At 47.1% G+C, this 21039-nt stretch overlaps 1 protein-coding gene across 4 annotated transcripts in view; it reads left to right on the plus strand.

Moving 5' to 3' along the window:
* ZNF395 (zinc finger protein 395) overlaps window positions 1–17746 on the plus strand; it is a 47602-nt gene extending 29856 nt beyond the window's left edge. For 3 of the 4 annotated variants that reach the window (XM_032790519.2, XM_032790518.2, XM_075063580.1), the window contains 5 exons: window positions 1214–1314; window positions 4701–4959; window positions 7401–7493; window positions 7888–7991; window positions 11803–17746. In XM_032790519.2, coding sequence (XP_032646410.1) covers window positions 1214–1314; window positions 4701–4959; window positions 7401–7493; window positions 7888–7991; window positions 11803–11914 — 669 coding nt within the window. In that variant the 3' untranslated portion in view covers window positions 11915–17746. Of the gene's footprint in view, window positions 1–1213; window positions 1315–4700; window positions 4960–7400; window positions 7494–7887; window positions 7992–10805; window positions 10916–11802 lie in introns of those variants that run through there. The other variant, XM_075063581.1, reaches the window with a different exon arrangement.
* The last annotated feature ends 3293 nt before the right edge of the window (window positions 17747–21039 follow it).

The following is a 21039-nucleotide window of genomic DNA, read 5'->3' on the forward strand; positions in this document are numbered from 1 at the left end:
AAGGGACGAGACCCCAGGGATACAAAGGGCAATGGCAGGGAAGAAGAGACAGTAGCCCAAGGGTCAGTTGCCTGCCATCTCCCCAGATAGACTCATAGACTCGTAGGTCAGAAGGGACCAATATGATCATCTAGTCTGACCTCCTGCACAATGCAGGCCACAGAACCCTACCCATACACTTTTATAACAACCCCTAACACATGACTGAGTTATTGAAGTCCTCAAAATTGTGGTTTGAAGACCTCAAGCTGCAGAGAATCCACCAGCAAGTGACCCATGCCCCACGCTGCAGAGGAAGGCGAAAAACCTCCAGGGCCCCTGCCAATCCGCCCTGGAGGAAAATTCCTTCCCGACCCCAAATATGGCGATCAGCTAAACCTTGAGCATGTGGGCAAGACTCAGCAGCCAGCACCCAGGAAACAATTCTCTGCAGTAACTCAGATCCCATCCCATCCAACATCCCCTCACAGACCATTGAGCAGACTTATCTGCTGATAATCCAAGATCAATTGCCCAAATTAAACTATCCCATCATATCATCCCCTCCATATACTTATCAAGCTTAGTCTTAAAGCCAGATAAGTCTTTTGCCCCCACTACTTCCCTCGGAAGGCTGTTCCAGAACTTCACTCCCCTAATGGTTAGAAACCTTCGTGCTAGTGACTCCAGAGTGCTCCCTGCTCCCATTCACTCCTGTCCTTAAGCAGCATTTTCCACTCTGCCTGATAGCTACGGCCAGAGTAGGGAGCCGGGGCAGGTCAGGGGAGTGCTCCGTTCCATGCAGGGAGCTCTTTCTCCGCTCAGTTCCCCCCTCTGTCTACATGGGCCAGGTGGAGCAGGCGCATTGATCATCAAAGGGGCCAGAGGGAGGGGAGAAGGAATGTATGGGCAACAAGCAGCTTTGATGTAAGTTTTAGGGCAAGAGAAGGAGGGGCAAGAGGGAGAAATGGGCAGGCTGGGAGTGGGGATGTAAATCCAGACAACCAGAGTCTGTCTTGTGACTGTCTGAAACTTGGCACCTCTGTGGACTAGCACCTTGAGAGGGCCAGGGAAGCCCAGGATTGTGTGTGGGGTGGATGGGACGAAATGGCAGCATCGTGGAGCCTGTTTTCAGTGATCCTGAGTGAATCTTAATTCTCTGGGGCTGTTTCTGTCCCTTCTGAGCTGGGCTAGGGAGTAATTTTTCCATGATGTGGGGCTATCTTTCTCCTAGAATTCAGTGAAGGTGATGTACAAGTGCCTGTGGCCAAACTGTGGTAAAGTCCTGCGATCCATTGTCGGGATCAAGCGTCACATCAAGAGCCAGCACCTTGGGTAAGACCTTGAATGGCGATTAATCTGCAGAACCCAAGCAGGGCCAGGGGAGCTGAGGGCAGAAGGAAGAGGGAATTTCACAGGCTTACAGAATTAAAAGGTGGAATAGCTTTGGTAGGACATAGTATCCCAATTGAGGATGTATTGGGTGTCAAACTGGTACTGCCCTGGCCTGTGTGAAATGAGTTTGGAGGCTCTCAGTCCAGTGCCCACCAGTTATCCTTGTCACCATCATTGTTGTCTCTGCAATGAGGCCAGGGATTGAAGGGGCCCTGGGGAATGAACTTCTCTCTCACCTTTGAAGAGGAATCCCTTTAGGGCAGGGCTAGTGCACTGCAGCTGCTTGGTGGGTAAAAGCACGTCAGTCTCCAGAGCTGTGGGTGCAGAGTACCTGTCACCAGCGCTTAGGGCAGATGCCAAAGGATTTGCTGCTGCACTAGATCTCCACTAACCCTGCTGCTTGGGCTAGTAGGGAGGGCAGGAAGCTACCCTGGCTAGAGAATTGCTGCTTGCCTAGATGGCTGGTGGCTGCCACAACCTGCTTTCCAGCCCTCCCTGAGCCCTCTCCCTCTCGGACACCATTGGGATGGGCCTGGAATGGTAGCTAAGGACTGCGTTGCCCACCCCATGCCCTTGCCTTTTGTGCTCTTCTCCATCTTTTCATCCTTTTCTCCCTCTCCCCATCTCTCTGTGTCCCTCTTCCTTCCTGTTTCCTTGCTCTGTTAACTCTTCTCCTGCTGCCTTCCACCCCCACCTTCGCCCAATAAGAAAAGGTAGATTTGCCAACCATCATTCTCCTCGTGTATTGCATCCCTTTTCTCCAGCCTCTCTGTCTTGTCTCTTTTAAAGCAGAAGTGCTTTGGGACAGGAACTGTCTCATGTGTTTGTGTGATGGTTGCCACTTTGGCCAACATGTAGCTGAAGTTGCGTAACTTAGATCGATCTACCCCCCCTCCCCCTTTCCCCCTCCCCCGGCCTGGTCTACACTGTGTCTACACTACACAGGGTCGAGCTAAGATATGCAACTTCAGCTATGAGAATAGCATAGCTGAAGTCGACGTATCTTAGATTGAATTAAAATTACTTACTTTGCGTCCTTGCGGCGCGGGATCAATGGCTGCGGATCCCCCGTCGACTTTGCTTCCACCTCTCGCACTGCTGGAGTTCAGCAGTCGACGGGTGAGCAATCGGGGATTGATTTGTCATGTCTACACTACACGCGCTAGATCGCTCGCTACCTGCAGATCCAAGGAGTAGTGTAGACGTACCCATGGAAACAAGCCCTTTGCTTTATGCTCCCCTTTGAGCTGCTAATTAACTGAATAGAACTCAAGTAATGACTGTAGTCGCTCAGCTAAGGCCTGTTTCTGGTGGGGTGCGGTCCCCTAGTGGCGATTCGGGGTTGGTTCTCTAGGCATTGTAAATTCTCTAAAGTGAAGGAATGTAAGGGTGAGACATGAGTGAGCTGTAAGCGCCTCTCTCCCTGCACATCAAGGGCCCAAAGTAAAGAATAAGCGGCTGCACCTCCAGCCAGAGGGGCCCTTGCTGCCCCGTCCAACTGACACAGGAACAAGCCACAAAATGTGACACTTCTGCATTTGTACAGCAGTTGTGGTACAGTGAGGAAAGAGGCTTTTATCACACCACAGGGGAAGCTAACACCCCGTCAAACTTCCTGTTTTTTCTAATATTTCCAAGAAAAATCCATCCTTGAATGGAAGTTGGTTTTGGTTTAATTATTGTTGATCCATGGTCTCCCTGCGGTACTGTACACGTCATAGCAGAAGAGAAGCTGGGTCTGAGCATAGGGTTGAGAGCCAGGAACTCCTGGGTTCAAAGCCTGGCTTTGTCACTAATTATGGCCATGGGCAAGTCACAGTCTGTCTGTCCCCCTGTGCCTCAGTTTCCCCATGTGTAAAATGGGGATAATTCTTCCCTTCCTTGTAGGGGTATTGTGGTGGTGTCCATTCTAAAACCTGTGGCAACCACTCAGTCCCCCATGCCAGTGTGGTTTTACAGCCTCACATTTTCCTGTTTTGTGAAATGTTTTTTCTCTTGCCTTGTTTCCATGTGAAAGCTCCAAACAAACAATGGGGGAAACTGACTGTACAGAGACATGGGGAAACTGACAGTACACGAAATAAATAATAATTAATAATAATACTGTCAGGGTGCACAAAATAAACATGCTGGAAATACAGAAAAAACCCTCTTTTTTCTAATCTCTTTCCTACACTCCTCTCAGGAGTGTTTGCAACAATGACAGATAAAACAAAATTAGTAAGCAGTGAAGCTAATGATGTCTATTTAACTAGTTAATACTTCTAAATCCCTTTGAAGATATAAAGCACCTTCCCATATACGTGCTAAATATTACTGGGTGCAGTGACTGTAGGCCATTGAAACCCTGAAGCTTTAGGGTGCGTCTGGACAGTATTTTCAATCCCTCAGGAGCAAGCCTTCCAGCCCAGGTTGACAAAATAGCTGTGTTGACACCGCTTTGAAGTCGCTGTTTCAGCCCCAGCCCCAGCTTCAAAGCGTTGTCCACACAGCTATTTTTACAGCTCTCACAGATAGTCCCGTTAACCCAACCGTCAGCCAGGTCTGGGATGCTCGCTCCAGCAGGTTCTGAAATGCTGTGTAGATGTACCCTTAGAGTCCAAAGGTTTTCTTGACACGTCTTCCGTACTTTCTGACGTACGTGACACAACACAGGCGATGCTGAGCAAAGGAACCGAAGTAACTGAATCTTTATGCAGCCGGGAGAGGGAGAGAGGAAAAATATTTGTTTCCCCAAAGCAGCTAATAACACTGGATATGGTGGCAGGAAACATAGATGGTATGAACAGGGGTCACAGAATATTGGCAGAACTGCATGCTGATGTTGCTTTACAGTGTTTTACTGGGTCAGCATGTGCTGTTGCTGCTGTGTGATTATTTCATAGCCCTTTGCCTCTCCTTTTGGGGACCAGCCAGCTCTCCAGGTTTCAGTATGACTGGTGTGGGCAAGCCTGTCCGCATTCCTGCACTGAGCAATAGCTTGCTGTTGTCTTGAGCGTCAGAACTTGCTTTGTTGGCAGAGGAAGTGTTGGCCAGGACACCTGGTCTCTTGGAAAAGTGTGTGAAATCTTTAATCCGAGCTGGGCCAAAAAGACTTTGGTTTAACAGTGTAACCGAACCCTCCGCAAGGGTGACCCCACGTACTGCCTCACACTGTCAGTTCTGAGAATGAGCTTGAAACCAGGGCAGGTCTTGAACCTGTGATTTTTAATAGCTCATTGGTTGAGTGCTGCCTCATGCTGGCACCTCACACAGATCTGATCGGAAGGGGGAGTTACTTATCGCAGTTATTGACTCATACCCTTTCCCCTTTTAAACCACCACAGAGATGGCACAGACTCTGACCAGCGGAGGAGGGAGGAAGACTTCTACTACACTGAAGTTCAGGTGAAAGAAGAAGCTGTTCCAGAGTCTGCCACCAGCCCCACCTTTGGGTCCTCGCCCATTGTCATCCAGCAGGCCCTAGCCAAGCCAGAGGCTTTGGCTTTGGAACAGGCAACCTTGGAGTCTCACCTCCCAGACAGTGCCCTCAGCCAGTCTGCCCCCAGTTCCTTCTGGCATATCCAGGCAGATCATGCCTATCAGGTATGTTGGCCACTTTGTGGAAATGATGATGGAAACCAGCTGGTTACTTACAGAATCTTCCTTACCACATCAGACCATTGGTCCATCAAGGTCAGGGTCCTGCCTCTGGCAGTGACCAGTGCCTGATGCATCAGAGAAAATAACACATGGTGTATTCTGTCTTGGTTGGAAGGAAGGAGAAAATCTCCTTCCTGGACCCAGCAGTTGATCAGCTAATGGTCTGATTCTCCTTGTTGTTTTGGCTTGGATAGCTACAAAAGTTAGTGATCCTAAAATGATCCAGTTCTGTTTGAAAATCCAGCCACAATATTTGACTGTACCTCCTGCTGCAGTGAGTTACACAGATTGGCTATAGGTGACATAAAGTATTTTGATTTGTTGGTTTCAAATTTACTTAGTTTTGATCCAGTGTTTCCCTGATTTTCATACTACATATACAAGACAGCATATGGGAGGAACTTCATTACGTCTTATAAACATTTGCAGCCTTGTTGTCGTCCTTCCTGCTGGCTAGTCCTCATAACCATGGAGCTGTGGATCCTTAACTCTTTGTTTAAATGATCAGTGGATTTCTTTCGCTAGGCTATATAACACAGTCATTCTCTTGCTATGAGCACTCTAGTTTCCAGCCACCCTGTAATTAGCCAGCTTGGTGGTATGCAGCACATCCCCATGTATGCAGATAAAACACAACCGGGAATGTAACTGTACCGGATCCCTGCATGTCTTGGGTATTAGGAGTCCCAAGTTCAAATGCCTTTAAATACGTGGGAAGCATCCGGCTCCGATGTAACGGCATCACTTGCAGTTCTTCATGCTGCTAAGACTGTTAGGCCTTCTCTGCACCCACAAGGGTATCTCTTTATATCGTTTAGTTAAAGAGATGCAACTCTCCTGTTGCAGATGGTGTTATACTAGTATAGGTGTGTATAGGCTGGTGTAGCTTATTCCTGTATGGGGAGGGGGATACGCTCTACTGATGTAAGGCACCTTTATATCTATTTGCACACTAGGGCTTGTACTGGTAAAAAAAATCACACCCCTACCCAACCTAGTAATACTAGTGAGAAACTGTGTAGACCAGGCCTTACAACCCAGGATATCATTGTGTTACAGAGGGGACAAGTTCTGGCGCTAGGGCAGCGTAAGCATGTCCGCTGTAGCTCCCGCTCTTCAGTCTCTTTCACCTTTTGGGCGTGGTTTCTGCCTGAAGGCAAACGGGAGGGAGGGGTGGTTGTGTGGAAAGTCGCTGAACAAAAAAAAAAAAAGCATCCTGTTTTTTGAAGTAGGAGAGAGAGGGGAAAAAATACACTTTACACATAGGGGTGTGTGGGAGGGGCAGGGAATCTTGTAACATTTTTCTGACTAGCCCCACAGCCCAATCAGCTGGGGGCTGAAATTTGAAATTTATGGAACTCCCTTGGAGAAATCTGCTTCAGGGAGAAACGTTTCTCAGTGCCCTGGGGCAGCTTGTTTGGAAGGAAGGAAAGCAGCCCGCTGAGCGTGAGCAGTGCCCCTTGCACAGAAAGAGAGCAGGGGGAGATCAGGGCTCAATTCTAGACTCTGCCACAGAGTCCATGTGACCTTGGGCAGGTCATTTAAGGGTAAAATTTTCAAAAGTGCCTAAATGACTTGGGAGTTTAAATTCCATTGGCTTTCAAAGCCAAAGTCGGTCGTAAAAATGGGACTTAGGCTTCTAAATGACTTTTGGATATCTTACCCCTAATTGCGTGCGTTGGTTCCCATCCGTACAATGAGGATATTTCCTCTCCTCCCCTTTTGTCTTGTCTCATGGTTCCTATCTTCAGGGCTGGGGCTGCTTTTCGCTCTGTATGTGTATATATATGTACCTACCACAATGAGGCCCTGATCTTGGCTGGCGTCTCTAGGCACTACCATAATACGAATGAAGGTTGCTATGTGCATATGGTTGCTGAGGCTGCATGCTGAAAAGTGAACTGAAGGTGCAGCCCTGCTAAAGGTGGGGGACTCTGCCTCTGGGCTCAGTAGCAGGCCAGCAGCTGTGTTAGGTGTCTGCGCAGTGGAGCTCAGAGTCTGTGGTGGAGTAGGGCCTCTGAAGGCTGGTATCCCACAGCTCCTGTGGCTGGCAGGTCAGGTGCCCTCTTCTGCAGATCTCATAAGGGTCCTGGAGAAGGTGTTCTGGTGCGACCTAGTGAAATCGTTCCAGGTTAAGGAATTTACCTAAGAAACATCTTTTAAAGACTCCATTAAGAGAACTTGCAGGTTGTATGGTTAAGAGCGCAAAAGTCAGAGAGGAGGGGTTTTGAGGGGTATTGAGGTGTTTGGCCAATTCACCCAGTGAGCCAGTGATAGTCAGATGGAACCCAGGAGTCCTGGCTCCCCTATTCTGACAGTTACCAACACTGCCTCTGAAGGGTTAACATTAAACCACTAACCTTTGCTCCTCTTTCCTTCTACAGGCCTTGCCATCAATTCAGATCCCGGTGTCACCGCACATTTTCACCAGCATCAGCTGGGCTGCTGCCACCTCCACCATCCCGTCTCTCTCCCCAGTGAGTCCTGCTTGCTTGTCTCTTTTTTCTTTACACAGTTAATTGCACAGCACCTTTGAAAGGGTGATCGGGCAGGGGTGGGAGGGAATAGGGAGTGGGAGTTTTAAAGAGAACCTGGTTTAGCCTTTGTCACTCTCTGAAGCTTATGTGCTGCCTGAGGGGAGATCTGTGCATTGCCGCCAGCTCAGAGGACATGGCACCCCATGGTTGAGCTATGCAAGAACATATCTGTTCTCTGTGCTGTTCTACGCATGCAGTAAAATCAGTCTCCATAGGCTGTTGAGGACAGAGGCTGGGCTGGATCCATCTGACTGGACAGACCTCCTCAGCAGAGAGCTAACTCTGTCTGATGTGTGTGATGACTCATAGATCTGAAACTGATTCTCATGTGCAGGTTCGAAGCAGATCACTGAGCTTCAGTGAACACCAGCAGCCGACGCCAATGCTGAAGTCACACCTGATTGTGGCGTCTCCTCCCAGGGCTCCCAGTGGCACCAGGTAAGAGTTTGCAGGGAGAGGAAGCAGGGTGGGGACCATGCTGCCCTGGGACTGTTGGAGACAGGGCTGGCTCTACAGTTTTCGGCGCCCCAAGCAGCGTGCCGAATTGCCACTGCAGGCGGCGGGGGCAGTCCTTGCTCTCTTAGGGCGTCAGGTGCGTTTCCACGGTGGTGGCAATTCTGCGGCAGCTTCTATGTTTAGCTGAAGCCGCCGCGGACAGCTAAACATAGAAGCTGCCGCTGAATTGCCGCCACCGTGGAAACGTGCCTGCCGCCCTAACGGCGCACGGACTGCCTCCGTCCTCCATGGTGGCAATTCGGCGCGCTGCTTGGGAGCAAAACAACAGGGACTGCCGCCCCTTTCAGATTGCCGCCCCAAGCACCAGCTTGGAATGCCGGAGCCTGGAACCTGCCCTGGTTGGAGAAGAGCGAGTGTTAGCATAGGAAGTAATGAGCAGATACCACATCCTGCAGGTGGGACAGGAGACAGGAAGGATGCTGTTGTGGTTGTGTTATACTAACTTAGGTGGGCTGTACGGGCCCAAAGAGTCAAAGGTGTTAACGTGACCCTGTCACTGACCAACATTAAACAGTGTTAAAGAAGGTTTGGGGTTTGGTAGAGAGACTTGGTACCACGGCAAACACACCATTTAAACATCCTTTTAACCTTTTATTAAAGATACACACACAAAAGGAAAAGCAGTTAAAGCATTTGGAATGTAAAAGTATCCAGTGAGGCTCTCCTTTTAACCATATCCCTTGTTGCCTTTAGGTGAAGAGATGGAAAAAGTTTTATAGATGGAAAAACTTCTTGTTTGAAAGTCTTTTAGGTGGTAGGAAAGATGGTTGTAACTGTCCTTTTGTGGAAAACATGGGACTGAAGGCCTGGGTTCTCTTCCCAACTGTGCGACAGACTCTCTCTGATCCTGGGCAAATCACTTCACCGCTCTGTGCCTCAGGTTCCCCATCTCCTGAATGAGGATGATGATGGTATTTTTCCCAGAAACGTAGTGAGGCTAAGCTCTCTGTGGCAGCAGCCATCTCTTTGTTCTGCGTTTGTAGTGCACCTTGCACTGTGGAGTGCTGCTCCATGAGTAGCTGGGTGACACAAATAATGTCCTCAGGGTTCTTTGATATCCCCAGAGAGAAAGTGTTGTCAGGGGCCAGCTATTATTGACTCACTTCTGCCCTGGCTCAGATCTCTGGCCTTGTCTCCTACCAAGTTTCCTCCTGTCTCCTCCACCCTGCATAGGAGGACAGCCTTGTATTTCCTAAGCCTCTTCCTTGCAACCCCTGCCAGTCTCTGTTAACCAAGCCAGCAGCCATTCCTGGTTTAGGAGCCTCCCTTCGAACTCTCTTGACCACCTGGCTTACGAGAAGCGTGAATTAAAATAATAAGAATGATAGGTAATGAAACCTCCCAGATGTGCACGTACCCAAACTGGGTCATAGCGTGACCTCACTATAGACCTTGTTCTTCCTGTGTCATGTCCCTGGCTAGCTTGGAAACTGGCATCAGCATCTTTTCTTTTGATATGTTCCTCTGAGGTGCCCAGCATGCTTTTGGGGACTGTAGAAATCATCAGTGCTCGGGGACTGGGTGATCTAGGATGGTGAGATGTTGATGGGGATGTTTTAGAGGCTTATCTTCTCCTGTGGCTATTTTGTATTAGTTAAAGCAAGGGTAGGCAGTCTATGGCACACGTACCAATGGTGGCGCGCAGGCTGATTTTCAGTGGCACTCACACTGCCCAGGTCCTGGCCACTGGTTTGGGGGGCTCTGCATTTTAATTTAATTTTAAATGAAGCTTCTTAAACATTTTAAAAACCTTATTTACTTTACGTCAACAATAGTTTAGTTATATATTATAGACTCATAGAAAGAGACCTTCTAAAAACATTAAAATGTATTACTGGCATATGAATCCTTAAATTAGAGTGAATAAATGAAGATTCAGCACAGCACTTCTGAAAGTTTGCCGACCCTTGGGTTAAAGCCTCATCACCCCTCCGGTCTGCATAGCCTCCTTGCTGGGGCTTCTACCTGAGTAGGTGTCTTCAACGCAACCTCTTTAGCCTTGTACAAGACATTAACAGAGTAGGCCACACATGTGCATCCAGGTGATAGGCCTGGTGCTGTCACACCAGCATAACTCTACGTTGGGCAGGGATCTACACTCGTGGTCCCCTGAGTAGGTTAGTGCCCTGCAGGGGAATTGCCCCATGTTCCTGAGAAACGCCCCCAACCCCAGGAAGCCTTCACATGTTCAGGAGACCAGTTGCATTCCTGGTTAGTCCAGGATTACCCTGGGGGCCTTCCTCAGCAAAGCCCATAGCTGACCTGTCCATATTTCAAGAGGTGTGTGAGAATCTCCTGCAGTAGCCTCAGTATCTCCCATCCCCATCCCAGAAGGCTCCTATATTGCTCTGGAGCCCCAAACCTGTGGGGTCAGTTGCTGTCCTCTGCCCCCTTCCATCTTGTCCCTGTTTAAAAAGGGAAATGACAGACTCTCTGCCAGCCCCAGCTATGGCGTGGAGCTACGTGTGGCAGTATATAAATAATAACTGACCTCCACTGTATCATACCTTGGTTCTCAGATTTCTGGAGACTGGCCTTCAGGTGAAGCCATCAGACCTTCTCACCCTGCTAATTTATGTCAGGCCCATATCTGTTCCAGGGTGTCCCTTCAATCCAGCAACTTGTTGTACACTTGGCAACTTCTTCCTCTTTGCTGTCTGCATGTAATAGCTTTGCCTAAATACTTGATAACGGGGGCACGATTCTTCATTTCTCCTCCTAAAAACTCTTGTGTAGCACTGCTGGTACAAAGTAGCTGCCACATTCCACCCCAGAGGTGACTGCATTTCAGTGGTGGATGACTGAACTCTGTATGTAGTTTTTCTTCTGCTTTGTGACTCTTCAGAATGAAAACAGGTATTATGTATTTGAATTATTGCCCCAACTAAGATCAGTGAAGACACCTATTATACATAGTAAGAAATAAGCTCTTTGGGGCAGGGATTCTGATTTAAATAGACAAGAGAAAGAAAGTGTGGGAGAAAGAAAGTGTTGTTGTTCATGACGCAGATCAAGTGGTTTGCCATGGATCACATATGGAGTCTGTGACAGAGCTGGGAATTGACCCTCAATCTCGTGAATCTCAGTCCGGTACCTTAACAATAAGACCTGCCTTCCTCTGTTTTAGAATTCTAATAATGGTGCTATGGAGATGACTCGTATTGCTGGAAAGAAGGAAACCCTTTGGTTTGATTTTCCACTTTCCTTGGAATGGGCTTTGACGTAGGCCTGGTCTACAGCAAAAAGTTAGGTCAACCCAGCAACGTCACTCAGGGGTGTGAAAAATCCACACCCTTGAGAGACTCAGGCCTTTTCTAGAGTGCATTAAATCAGCCCCAGGCCGAATTCTTGCGTCAACCTAGCTACTGCCTCTCAGGGAGGTGGATTACCTACACCTATGGGAGGTTCCCTCCTGCTAGCGTATGTTGTGTCTACACTGAAGTGCTCTAGCAATATAGGTGCAGCTGCGGTGCTGTAACATGTCAAGTGCAGACAAACCCTTAGAATCCTAGAAGCTGCCCCATAGGAAAGAGATGGTACAATGGGTTCAGCGCATCCCTCTGCTATTGCAGAGTTGCTGTCTACTGTGAATGTCTAATGCTTTGTTCACACTGGGGCTTCCTCCTCAGGTTTAGCTCAACCTGCATTGCATCGCACATGCTCTTTTCTCCCCTGAGCTCTGTAACCCTTTAATAACCATTTCACCGTCTTGGTTATTTTTGTTACTCTGCAGAAAAGTCCGTGGCGAAGCCAAGAAATGTCGTAAAGTGTATGGAATTGAGCACCGAGATCAGTGGTGCACGGCCTGCCGGTGGAAAAAGGCCTGCCAGCGATTCCTGGACTGAGCACCTGAACGTTTCAGGAGTATTGAATTTCTCTCTCTCTCTCTCTCTCTCTCTCTCTCTCAGCCAAGAGCACCCAAAGTTTGTCATTGCTGAAACCAGGGCACAGCAAACTTGGAGGTATCTATCTCCTGTGGCTTCAGCAGAGATCTCAAGAGCTGCATGTAAATTCCAAGTTCTGTATATTGTATGTCAGCTGGATTTATTAATTTTTTACGTGTTCTGTGGGTTTTTTACAAATTTTTTTTTTTTTTTTTTAAACAAAACCTCCCATTTTATAGTAAAAGCAGGGAGGGAAAGAAAGAAAGGTGGTTGCTTGGTGTTCACAGGAGACTTGTTGTTTGGTGGTCCAGGGACCAAAGAACTTTGTACTGATCTCCCAGCTCAACAGTAAAGTCTGCTGATCTTTCAGGTCAGTAGCTGGGATAAGGAGGTGAGGATCATCTCTCTCTTGTTACTGGCTAGAAAGCTTGAAGTCTGCTGTTGTTTAAAGGGACACGGTCAGAATAACAATCATAGTTTAAAAAAGGAAAATAAAATTCATGTTTTACTAGTAACACCTTAAATTATTGGAATGGGAGGAATTTTAAAGTTCTTTCCTTTACTTTTTACCAATGATACTGTGTTTACTTTTTACAGCTCTCAGCTCTGACAGTAAAGCTGGACTTGCTATGTCTCTGGTCAGTTTCACTTCCTGGTTTTTGTGTGTTCTGATACAGCTGCATCAGCAATGTTGAAATCTTAAAATATACATCAACATACATTCAATTAAAAGATAAAAATATTTTTTTAAAACAAAAATTGTTTTGTTTATCTTAGATTCATGAAAACAACTTATTTCTTTGAAAAACAGAAAATTTGGGTCTAACAGGGAATGGGTTTTCATTTTGAAACCTGATGTAGCTTTCTGTAAAAGGGAGGATCAATATTGTTAACCCAAGAGGGCTAAAAAGGATGGACACATACACATTTAGGCCCAAATTCAGCAAAATGCTTACATACATTTTTACATTATGTTGAAATCAGTGGGACTAAAGTACATGTGAATGAGTTGGGATTACTTGCATGCTTAAAGATAAGCGCGTGCTTATGTCATTTGCTGAATGAGCGTCATAGATAGGTATGTTACGAAATTCTGAATTGTGAAAGATGTCCGAACTCAGCTTTCTGGCTTTCATTTTTAAAAAATTCATATTCTCTTTACATGATTCAGATGTTTCTGGTTCGATGATCTATCATTGTGTACAGTGTACCGTCCTCTGGGGGTAGAATTTGTCCCTGTTTGCCTGATTCTCACTTACAGTAGTGTAACTTCAGTGAAGTTACTCCTGACTTGCACAGGTTTAAATAAGCAAAGAATCAAGCCCGAGGAGTCTTTCTGAAATTGCGAGGGGAGGGGTTGGGAGAGCTGGAAGGACAGATCAAACGTTCCAGAGGCCCCTCTGATTTTGGAGAAGAGCACCATTTAATTCACCACCAGCAGTCAAGTCCAATTTTTATTGGTTTTTTTTTTTGGTCTTTGCTCTCCTGACTGATCAGTCACATGCAGGAAGTGCCCAATCTACTGTTTGAGCTGTGAAAAGCCACTTGGTAGCGAGTGCAGTCCAGCCACAATACAAGCACACACATTGCAGCTGCTCTGAGGAGCAGCAGAGTGCATCCCACGACACAGTGAGCTGTCCTGTGGAAGTTTGGCCCTGCATGGACAGGACCCTGGCGACCAGGATGCTATTGTCAGTGTCTCCGTCCATCTCACTGTGTGTCCTTGGAGCACAAAGGCAAAGAATTTTGTTCTGTACGTCCCGATTTTGTGTCTTGGGGAGTCAGTGATTGTTTCCATCATTGAACCCAGTACAGTATGCGATGGTAGCAGAGAGGATTGACTGGGACACTGCCCCCAGAGTGTGCCATTTTGATCATGCTGAACTCAGTGGGTGTCACAGAAGTGCTCTGGCACAGTCACTAAGGAGCCATGGTTTCTCTTCACGGGGCAAGGAATGCCCCTGTCACTAAGGCCATTCAAATGCTACACTCTGTTGGCAGAGAATCCTGGCGCTGTGAAGTCTGTTTTGTTTGTAAATACAAAATGGCAGCTACACACGAGCCATATGGTCCATGTTGTGCATAATTCGGCTGCAGTCAGAGTTGAAGGTTTTGTATTAATGGGAGTGGGTGGGAAGGGGGTCATTGGACTTTTTGCTGCGTTTTTGATAATCATAGGCCATAAACTGCAGACCTCAACCCATGGGCAAGGCAGAAACAAGCCTGGTGTATTTTTAAGGACCATATGATTGACTACGCTTTCTTTGTAAAAACAATTCATGTGACCAGAAGGATGTTATTTCCTCCTGGATCAACGTGAGCCTGGTTGATAAAGGGGCAGGTGGTGCAGGCAAAGGGGGTTATATATGGGCGTGCTTGTTGGTATTTTTTTTGTAATTTTGTACATATATACAGTATATTATTTTAGAACCCAGTCTTCTGCTTGCTGTTAAATTGGTGGATGCCAAATTGGCCTATGGGAAGCAGGAACAAAGTGCGTGTGTCTCCCTATTTGTTTTTTTCACCTAGTCCACTGGTTCTCCAGTGGGATCTGAGCCAATGGAATCAGCTAGGCCTGATTCACTAGGGTCAGGTTCTCTACCTGGGTCCAGGTGGGTCTGATGCAAAGTCCATTGAAGACAATGGGGGTCCTTCAGTTGACTTCAGTGACTGTGGTTCAGACACTTTATGAAAGAGAGAGTCCATAAGAGGCCCTTTCTTACACTTCAGTCCCGCCACTGTGACTCTTACTCAGATGATCACTATAAAGAGCTAGCAGTTTGAGATTCTCTGGCTTAGTCTGATGTGAGAAATGTGGATTATGAAAGCAGACAAGTTGCTGAACTGTTCTATACAGGTGACCTTTGAAGGAAAACTGCAGTGATTTGTCATAACATGTGTTATTAAGCCCCAGGGAGGTGTTATATTTGACTAAATACTGTAAAGGAATCACATTCCAAAAGAGATTTGAGACATTGTGGTTGCTCTGCCTCAAAAATACCATTCAGAGAAAGGGTTTGATGATAGTCAGTTGGGGCTGCCCTTTTCATGGTGAAGAATTGTGCTTCCCAGCAGCCAGAGTACTACTTGAACCCTGACAGGACATAGTTCAAAATCGGGCCGTTCTAATATTCTATCTATTTTAAAATGTTTCAGTTGATTTAATGGTTGGTTTTAACCAATTTCTTGTATTAATCAAAAATAATGTAAAACCTCCACAAACCTTAGAAACAGTCTAATTTCCAGGTGTTTTTACTTGACTTGAATTTGCTGAATCCTAACCTGCCAATGCACCTTTTGGTTTATTAATAATTGTACTTTATTGTATTTCAAAAAAAGAACAGGAGGACTTGCGGCACCTTAAAGACTAACAGGTTTATTTCAGCATAAGCTTTCTTGGGCTACAGCTCACTTCTTTGGATGCACAGAATGGAACACACAGACAGAAGACATTCATACATACTACTCCTGCAGTGCTTGTATGAGTCCTCTCAGTGACCTCAGTACTGCAGTGGGATGACTCATGTGAGAAAGGGCTGTGGAATTATATACATAGTTTAACCACTGCATTTAAGATTATCTTTTGGGTTATGTTGCAGTTTTCCCTTAAGGCTGACACCTGTGCCCATTGATAAAATTATGAAAGAAAACCTCTTGTCTCCCAGTTTGAACTCTTGATGTTGGATGCTGCTTACTTGCATGTAAGTGCTACTGTTTTTTTTGCACTCGAGTTAGGGAAGGATAAAGTAAAACTGACTAGAATCATTGCCTGCAATTCAAATTGAAGTCTTTTTCTGAAGCCCAAAAAGTTCAGATTCTGATTTTATTAGTTGTTTTTCATTCCCAGTTCTGGAACCAGAGAAATGCCTCATCTCTTATTCCTGGCTCAGCTTTTTAAGGTTTTCATCCCTCATTACTGTAGTATCTGAGCTCCTCATAATCTTTAGTGTATTTTTTCTCACAACACCTCTGTGAGGTAGGGTAGTGCTAGTGTTCCTATTTTATAGGTAAAGAGTTGAGACACAGGAAGTGGAGAGGTTCAGAAATCTTACCAGAGAGCCTATTTTATGACCTTTTTAGAACAATTTGCAGACTTAAAATAAAGCCATCTTAGCAGTTCACTGATTGTAGTCTTCTCTCTCTCTCCAGCCTTGAGATTGGAGGAATAGGACACAACTCACCCTGCCTACCCTTCGCTCGCTTTCTCTGGGACTGTTGGGCCCTTCTCTTGCTTAGGACCTTGCAGTTCATATGGTCAATCTGGGTCACTCAGGAAATTAAAATAAGCATCCAGCCTCATGGGTGCTGATCAAACCAATCCTATGAGCTTCTTTAAGGTTCACCCCTCAATAACTGGCATTGTAGCATTGAACAATCCAGAGTCCTCAACCCAAACATTTGTATGGGTTATATATATGTTTATTTCAAGGATAATTTTTTTGCTGACAGAAGAGTGGGTTTTGAAAAAAAAAAAAATAACATTTTGCTTTTGTTAAATTTGATTTTTAAAAAAAGTGTAAATGACTTTGGAATAAGCAGTCACCTACAGAAGCATGTGGTATACAGTATACCCTCGCTAAGCGGCACAAACTCTTAGGACAGAGAGGAATGCAGAGTTTATCTGCTATTGCCATGGTATCACAGGCGTGTGTGGGATGGGTGGAAGGTAGGCAGGAGAGAAGTATTACACACTAACACACACTGAATACTGTCCACTGGCTTTTTTCCCCTATCTTGCAGCACCTTTGTTTATACACATAGCCATCCTGCAATGCCTGATTCCAAAATGAAGAGCACTTAAGAATAATAAAAAGATCTTACATAGGAATATATTATATCAGTGTTTTTTAAAAGATTTGAAAGGGGATGGGGGATTCTTACACTTTATTTTGAGGGCTTTTGCGGTACAGATTTAACTGGACAAAATAGTTTTTAACAATATGGTGGTTGTTTTATATGTTGGTGGTTTTTTTTGTTGGAACAGCTGGCGCAGGTATTTTTTAATTTTTATTTTTTACACTTTTTTAATTTGTTGGCAGAAATGACGCAGCAAGATTTTTAAAGGTTTTTGTTTTTTCTTCACTTTTCTCAGCCTAATTTTCTAACTTGCTTCCAACCACACTTAGTAGAATCTACTTTTCCTTCTGCCACTCTTGTATATGCATAGACTCCATGCTTCAGAGCTTTTCTAATCTTAAGCAAGTCCCCCTCAACCTCCAAACATTAGGTAGCCCTGATCTGTGAATTCAGCTAAGAAACACCTCCCATATGCCCCTGTTTGGTCTGATTTGTCTTTTTGTGCATGTATATGTATGTACATAGGAACCTTCCTGCTAGGCATTAACTGGAGTGTGTCCAGCCTACACATTGTGACCCTTCATTGTTGATGGGAGATTGGACCCTAAAAGAAGCAAAGCAGTTGTGTTGTGTGAAGTTCAGCACCTAGTGACCCCCCTCCTACCCCCTTCACTCTACACCCCAGTGCATTAAAGTAATGGGAAGTCTCCAGGTAGATGCACCCTACCCTAGCTTTGTGTAACTTGGTTCTTTGTGGAGTTCTGGGATATGAGAAAGTGTGGAAAGGATGGGACGTTTGTTGCCAATAGCTGCTCTTTTGCATGCTATTCAGCTTAACGGGGATATGCTGTATCAGTGAATTTCTGTCTCATTGGAGCTTTTTTCAGCTGTCTTCCAAGTATTATTTCTATTGTAATAAAATAAAAATGTGAAATGTAATTTTTACAGCACAATATAAAATATATTTTATAAGAAATAAAATGAAAAGTTGCCTGATATCCAGACTGTGTCCTTGTTTCTTCCTTCTGTATAAGAATAGGTAAAGCAAGAGAACACTGCGTGCTGGACGTGGGTAGCTATTACATGTTTCACTGTTTGGCCTGATGCTCATGTCCCAAAGCGCTGAAGGGAACATTGTTTTTTTTTCATCTTGATGTATCCTAACTTGAGACCACTTTTGCTTGGCTAAAAAGTTTTGTTCTTTTATACATTGTATTAACCTAGTTTTTAAAGCAGACGAGAATGGAATGGCAGCTGCATTGCGTCCCTTATTTACTCCAGGGGTGGGGAACCTACAGCCTGTGGTAAGTCTCCACGCCGTGGGCTGGAAGCCCTGAGCCTCAGCGCCTCTCTGCAGGACCTGAGCCACGAGCGCCGTCTCACTCTGCTGCGGGGGGGAAGCGAGGGTTGCCAGGTTGTTAAAAGTCCAGTCAGCTCCGCACAAGTTCCAGAAGCAACCAGCAAGTCCCGGAAGCAGTCAGCACGTCCCTGCAGCCTGGGAAGCTCCATGTGCTGCTTCCGCCTCCAACACCAGGTCTGCAGAGCTGCCTGGTCACGCTGGCCACTTCTGGGAGCAGCGTGGAACCGGGGCAGGCAGGAAGCCTGCCTTAGCCCTGTTGCGCCACTGCCCGGGGCCACCTGAGGTAAAGCCACCTGGCTGGAGCCTGCACCCTGAGCTCCCTGCCCCAGGTGGGAACCCCCTCCCACACTCGAACTCCCTTCCAGACCCCACACCCCCACCGGTGCCCCAGCCGTGAGCCCACTCCCACGTTCCAAACCCCTTGACCTCAGCCCGAAGCCCGCTCCTGCACACCAAGCCCACACCCCCAGCCGAAGTCCTCACCCCCTCCCACACCCCAACACCCTGCCCCAGCCTGGAGTCCCACACCCTGAAGCCCTGATTTCTGACCCCACCCCAGAATCCAGGGGAAGCCCCGAGCCTCTGTGCCCCCCCTGCGGGTCTGAAGCTGAGTGCCAGCTGGCCCCCTGAGCCTCTGCGCTCTTCCCTTCCCACCCCCGGGCTGTGTGGGGCCTGTGACTGTTTTTTTTTTTTTTTTTTTTCTGTGGGTCAATGGCCCCGATAGAAAAAATGTTCCCCACCCCAGACATACAGGTTCAAGGCAACTTTACAGTTTCCTTTGGGGGAAAAAAAATAGATCTGGGTGTACTTTCTATGTTGTAAACAACCCTAAGAACATAAGAATGGCCATACTGGGTCAGATCTATGGTCCATCTAGCCCAGTATCCTGTCTTCTGATAGTGGCCAATGTCAGGTGCCCCAGAGGGAATGAACAGAACAGGGAATCATCAAATGATCCATCCCCTGTCACTCATTCCCAGCTTCTGGCAAACAGAAGCTAGGGACACCATCCCTGCCCATCAATAGCCATTGATGGACCCGGTCTTCCATGAACTTACCTAGTTCTTTTTTGAACCTTGTTACAGTCTTGGCCTCAGGGCCATCCCTAGGAGGCTGCGAGGCACCAAGTTTATAATGTCCTGGGCCCATGTGGCAGGGGGTGCTCCACCTGGCTCTGCCCAGGCCTCACTCATACTCCACCCCTTCCCCCAAGGCCCTACTCTCTTCCCGCCACCGCCCCACCAATTTCCCACCCTCTCCCCTGAGCAAGCTGCGCCCTCGCTCCTCCCACCTCCCCGCCAGCACCTCCTGACACTGCAAAATACCTGATCCATGGGAGGCGGTAGGTGCTGAGAGGGAGGTGGAGGCACTGATGGGCGGGACCCACCAGCGGGCAGGAGGCACTAGGGGTAGGGGGTGGTTCTGGTAGGGGGGCTCCTCGACTCACCTGCCATTCACCTCCTCACCCTGTTTGTCCACCTGCCTCCTACGTCACCTCCCTGCCTGTGAGACCCCCCAAATTGCAGGGCCTGAGGCAGTCACCCCGATTCACTGTACCCATGGGACGTCTCTGCTTGGTCTTCACAACGTCCTTCAACAAAGAATTCCACAGAGGTTCAAGGCAACTTTACAGTTTCCTTTGGGGAAAAATTAGATCTGGCTGGACTTTCTACATTATAAACACACCCTCTGCTTTACCACCCATTTTTTGCTTTAGTTCTGCTTGGTACCCATTTTGCCAGCTGGCTTGAATGGAGTCACAAAAACAGGTCAAGCAGTTTTTCTCAAAACCCTACACTGAGTGAGCAGCTCAGCCAGGAGTGAAGGATTCAGTCTTGCTAACTCCCCATTTTTATTTCTAACCCCTGTTGCCTTTCATGAGAAGCGGATCCTCTCAAAGCAGTGGGGGCACTGAAGTGATCAGAATTTAATGGCAGAGACCATCTTTATGTTATGTGTTAATGCAGCACGTAGCAAAACAGGCTCCTGGGCACTAGAATAGTACCATTCATGATGATGAACCCAGCTGTAATTTGGCTATTTCGTTCTTATCTGCCCCCATCTCTTTTATGTGGCTTGAGTAGTAGTTCATCCTGAATGAAAACGGGGGCGGGGGGGGGCTATTCTTCCTTCTGCAAGTGAAGAGAGGTGAGAGGCTCCACTGGGTCTAGGGGACATGGAATCATTGTGCTGTCTCTGCAGCATACTTCTCCTCCCCCTAGTCCCACAAAAGCCCTTTTCTGGGTACACTGAGGCCAATGGACTTCACACGAATCAGTGCATGAGGTAAGCAAGAGCAACAGGACTGGCCTTACCATGAGGCGAACTGAGGCGACCGCCTCAGGTGCCAAACTGGTGATGGTGGGGGGGCACCACTAGGACCCAGAGTGTAGAAAATTGTCTGCTGCTGGTGCATATGTATTGTCTCTGCTCTAGATGCACAGAGATGTGGGGTGCTGTCCTGGAGGAAGGAGGGCACAAGAGACACAACAGACAGGCAGGAGAAAAGGTGAGAGGGAATAACAGAAAGCAGCAGGAGCTGCAGGGAGACAGAGGAGAAGGAGCCTTTTATGTACCTTTCTAGCACCGCCAGGAGCCTGGACTGATTCACACCAGCTTCTCAGGGAGCTTCCTGTTTCCTGCTGCTTCCCTGAACCCACTTGAGGAGAACAGGCAGACAACTGAAGTAGTAGGAACCAATTAAGCCCTTAAGACGCTGATATCTTCCCTCACTCAGGCTCTGCTACCAGCCTGCTTATATGTCCCCTTCAGCTGAGTGTTGAGAGCCACTATAGCTGGCACAGAACAGCAGTCATGAGTGAAAGAAGAAAACGCCCCTCTGGGGCAGCATTCAGAAAAAGAAAGCAAAGGAAGCTTTTCTATCTAAGCAGGAAGGAGCTCTCCTGAGATACATAGACACAAATGTTCC

This window comes from Chelonoidis abingdonii, chromosome 3 (genome assembly GCF_003597395.2).
Source record: "Chelonoidis abingdonii isolate Lonesome George chromosome 3, CheloAbing_2.0, whole genome shotgun sequence".
Taxonomy (NCBI): Eukaryota; Metazoa; Chordata; order Testudines; family Testudinidae; genus Chelonoidis; species Chelonoidis abingdonii.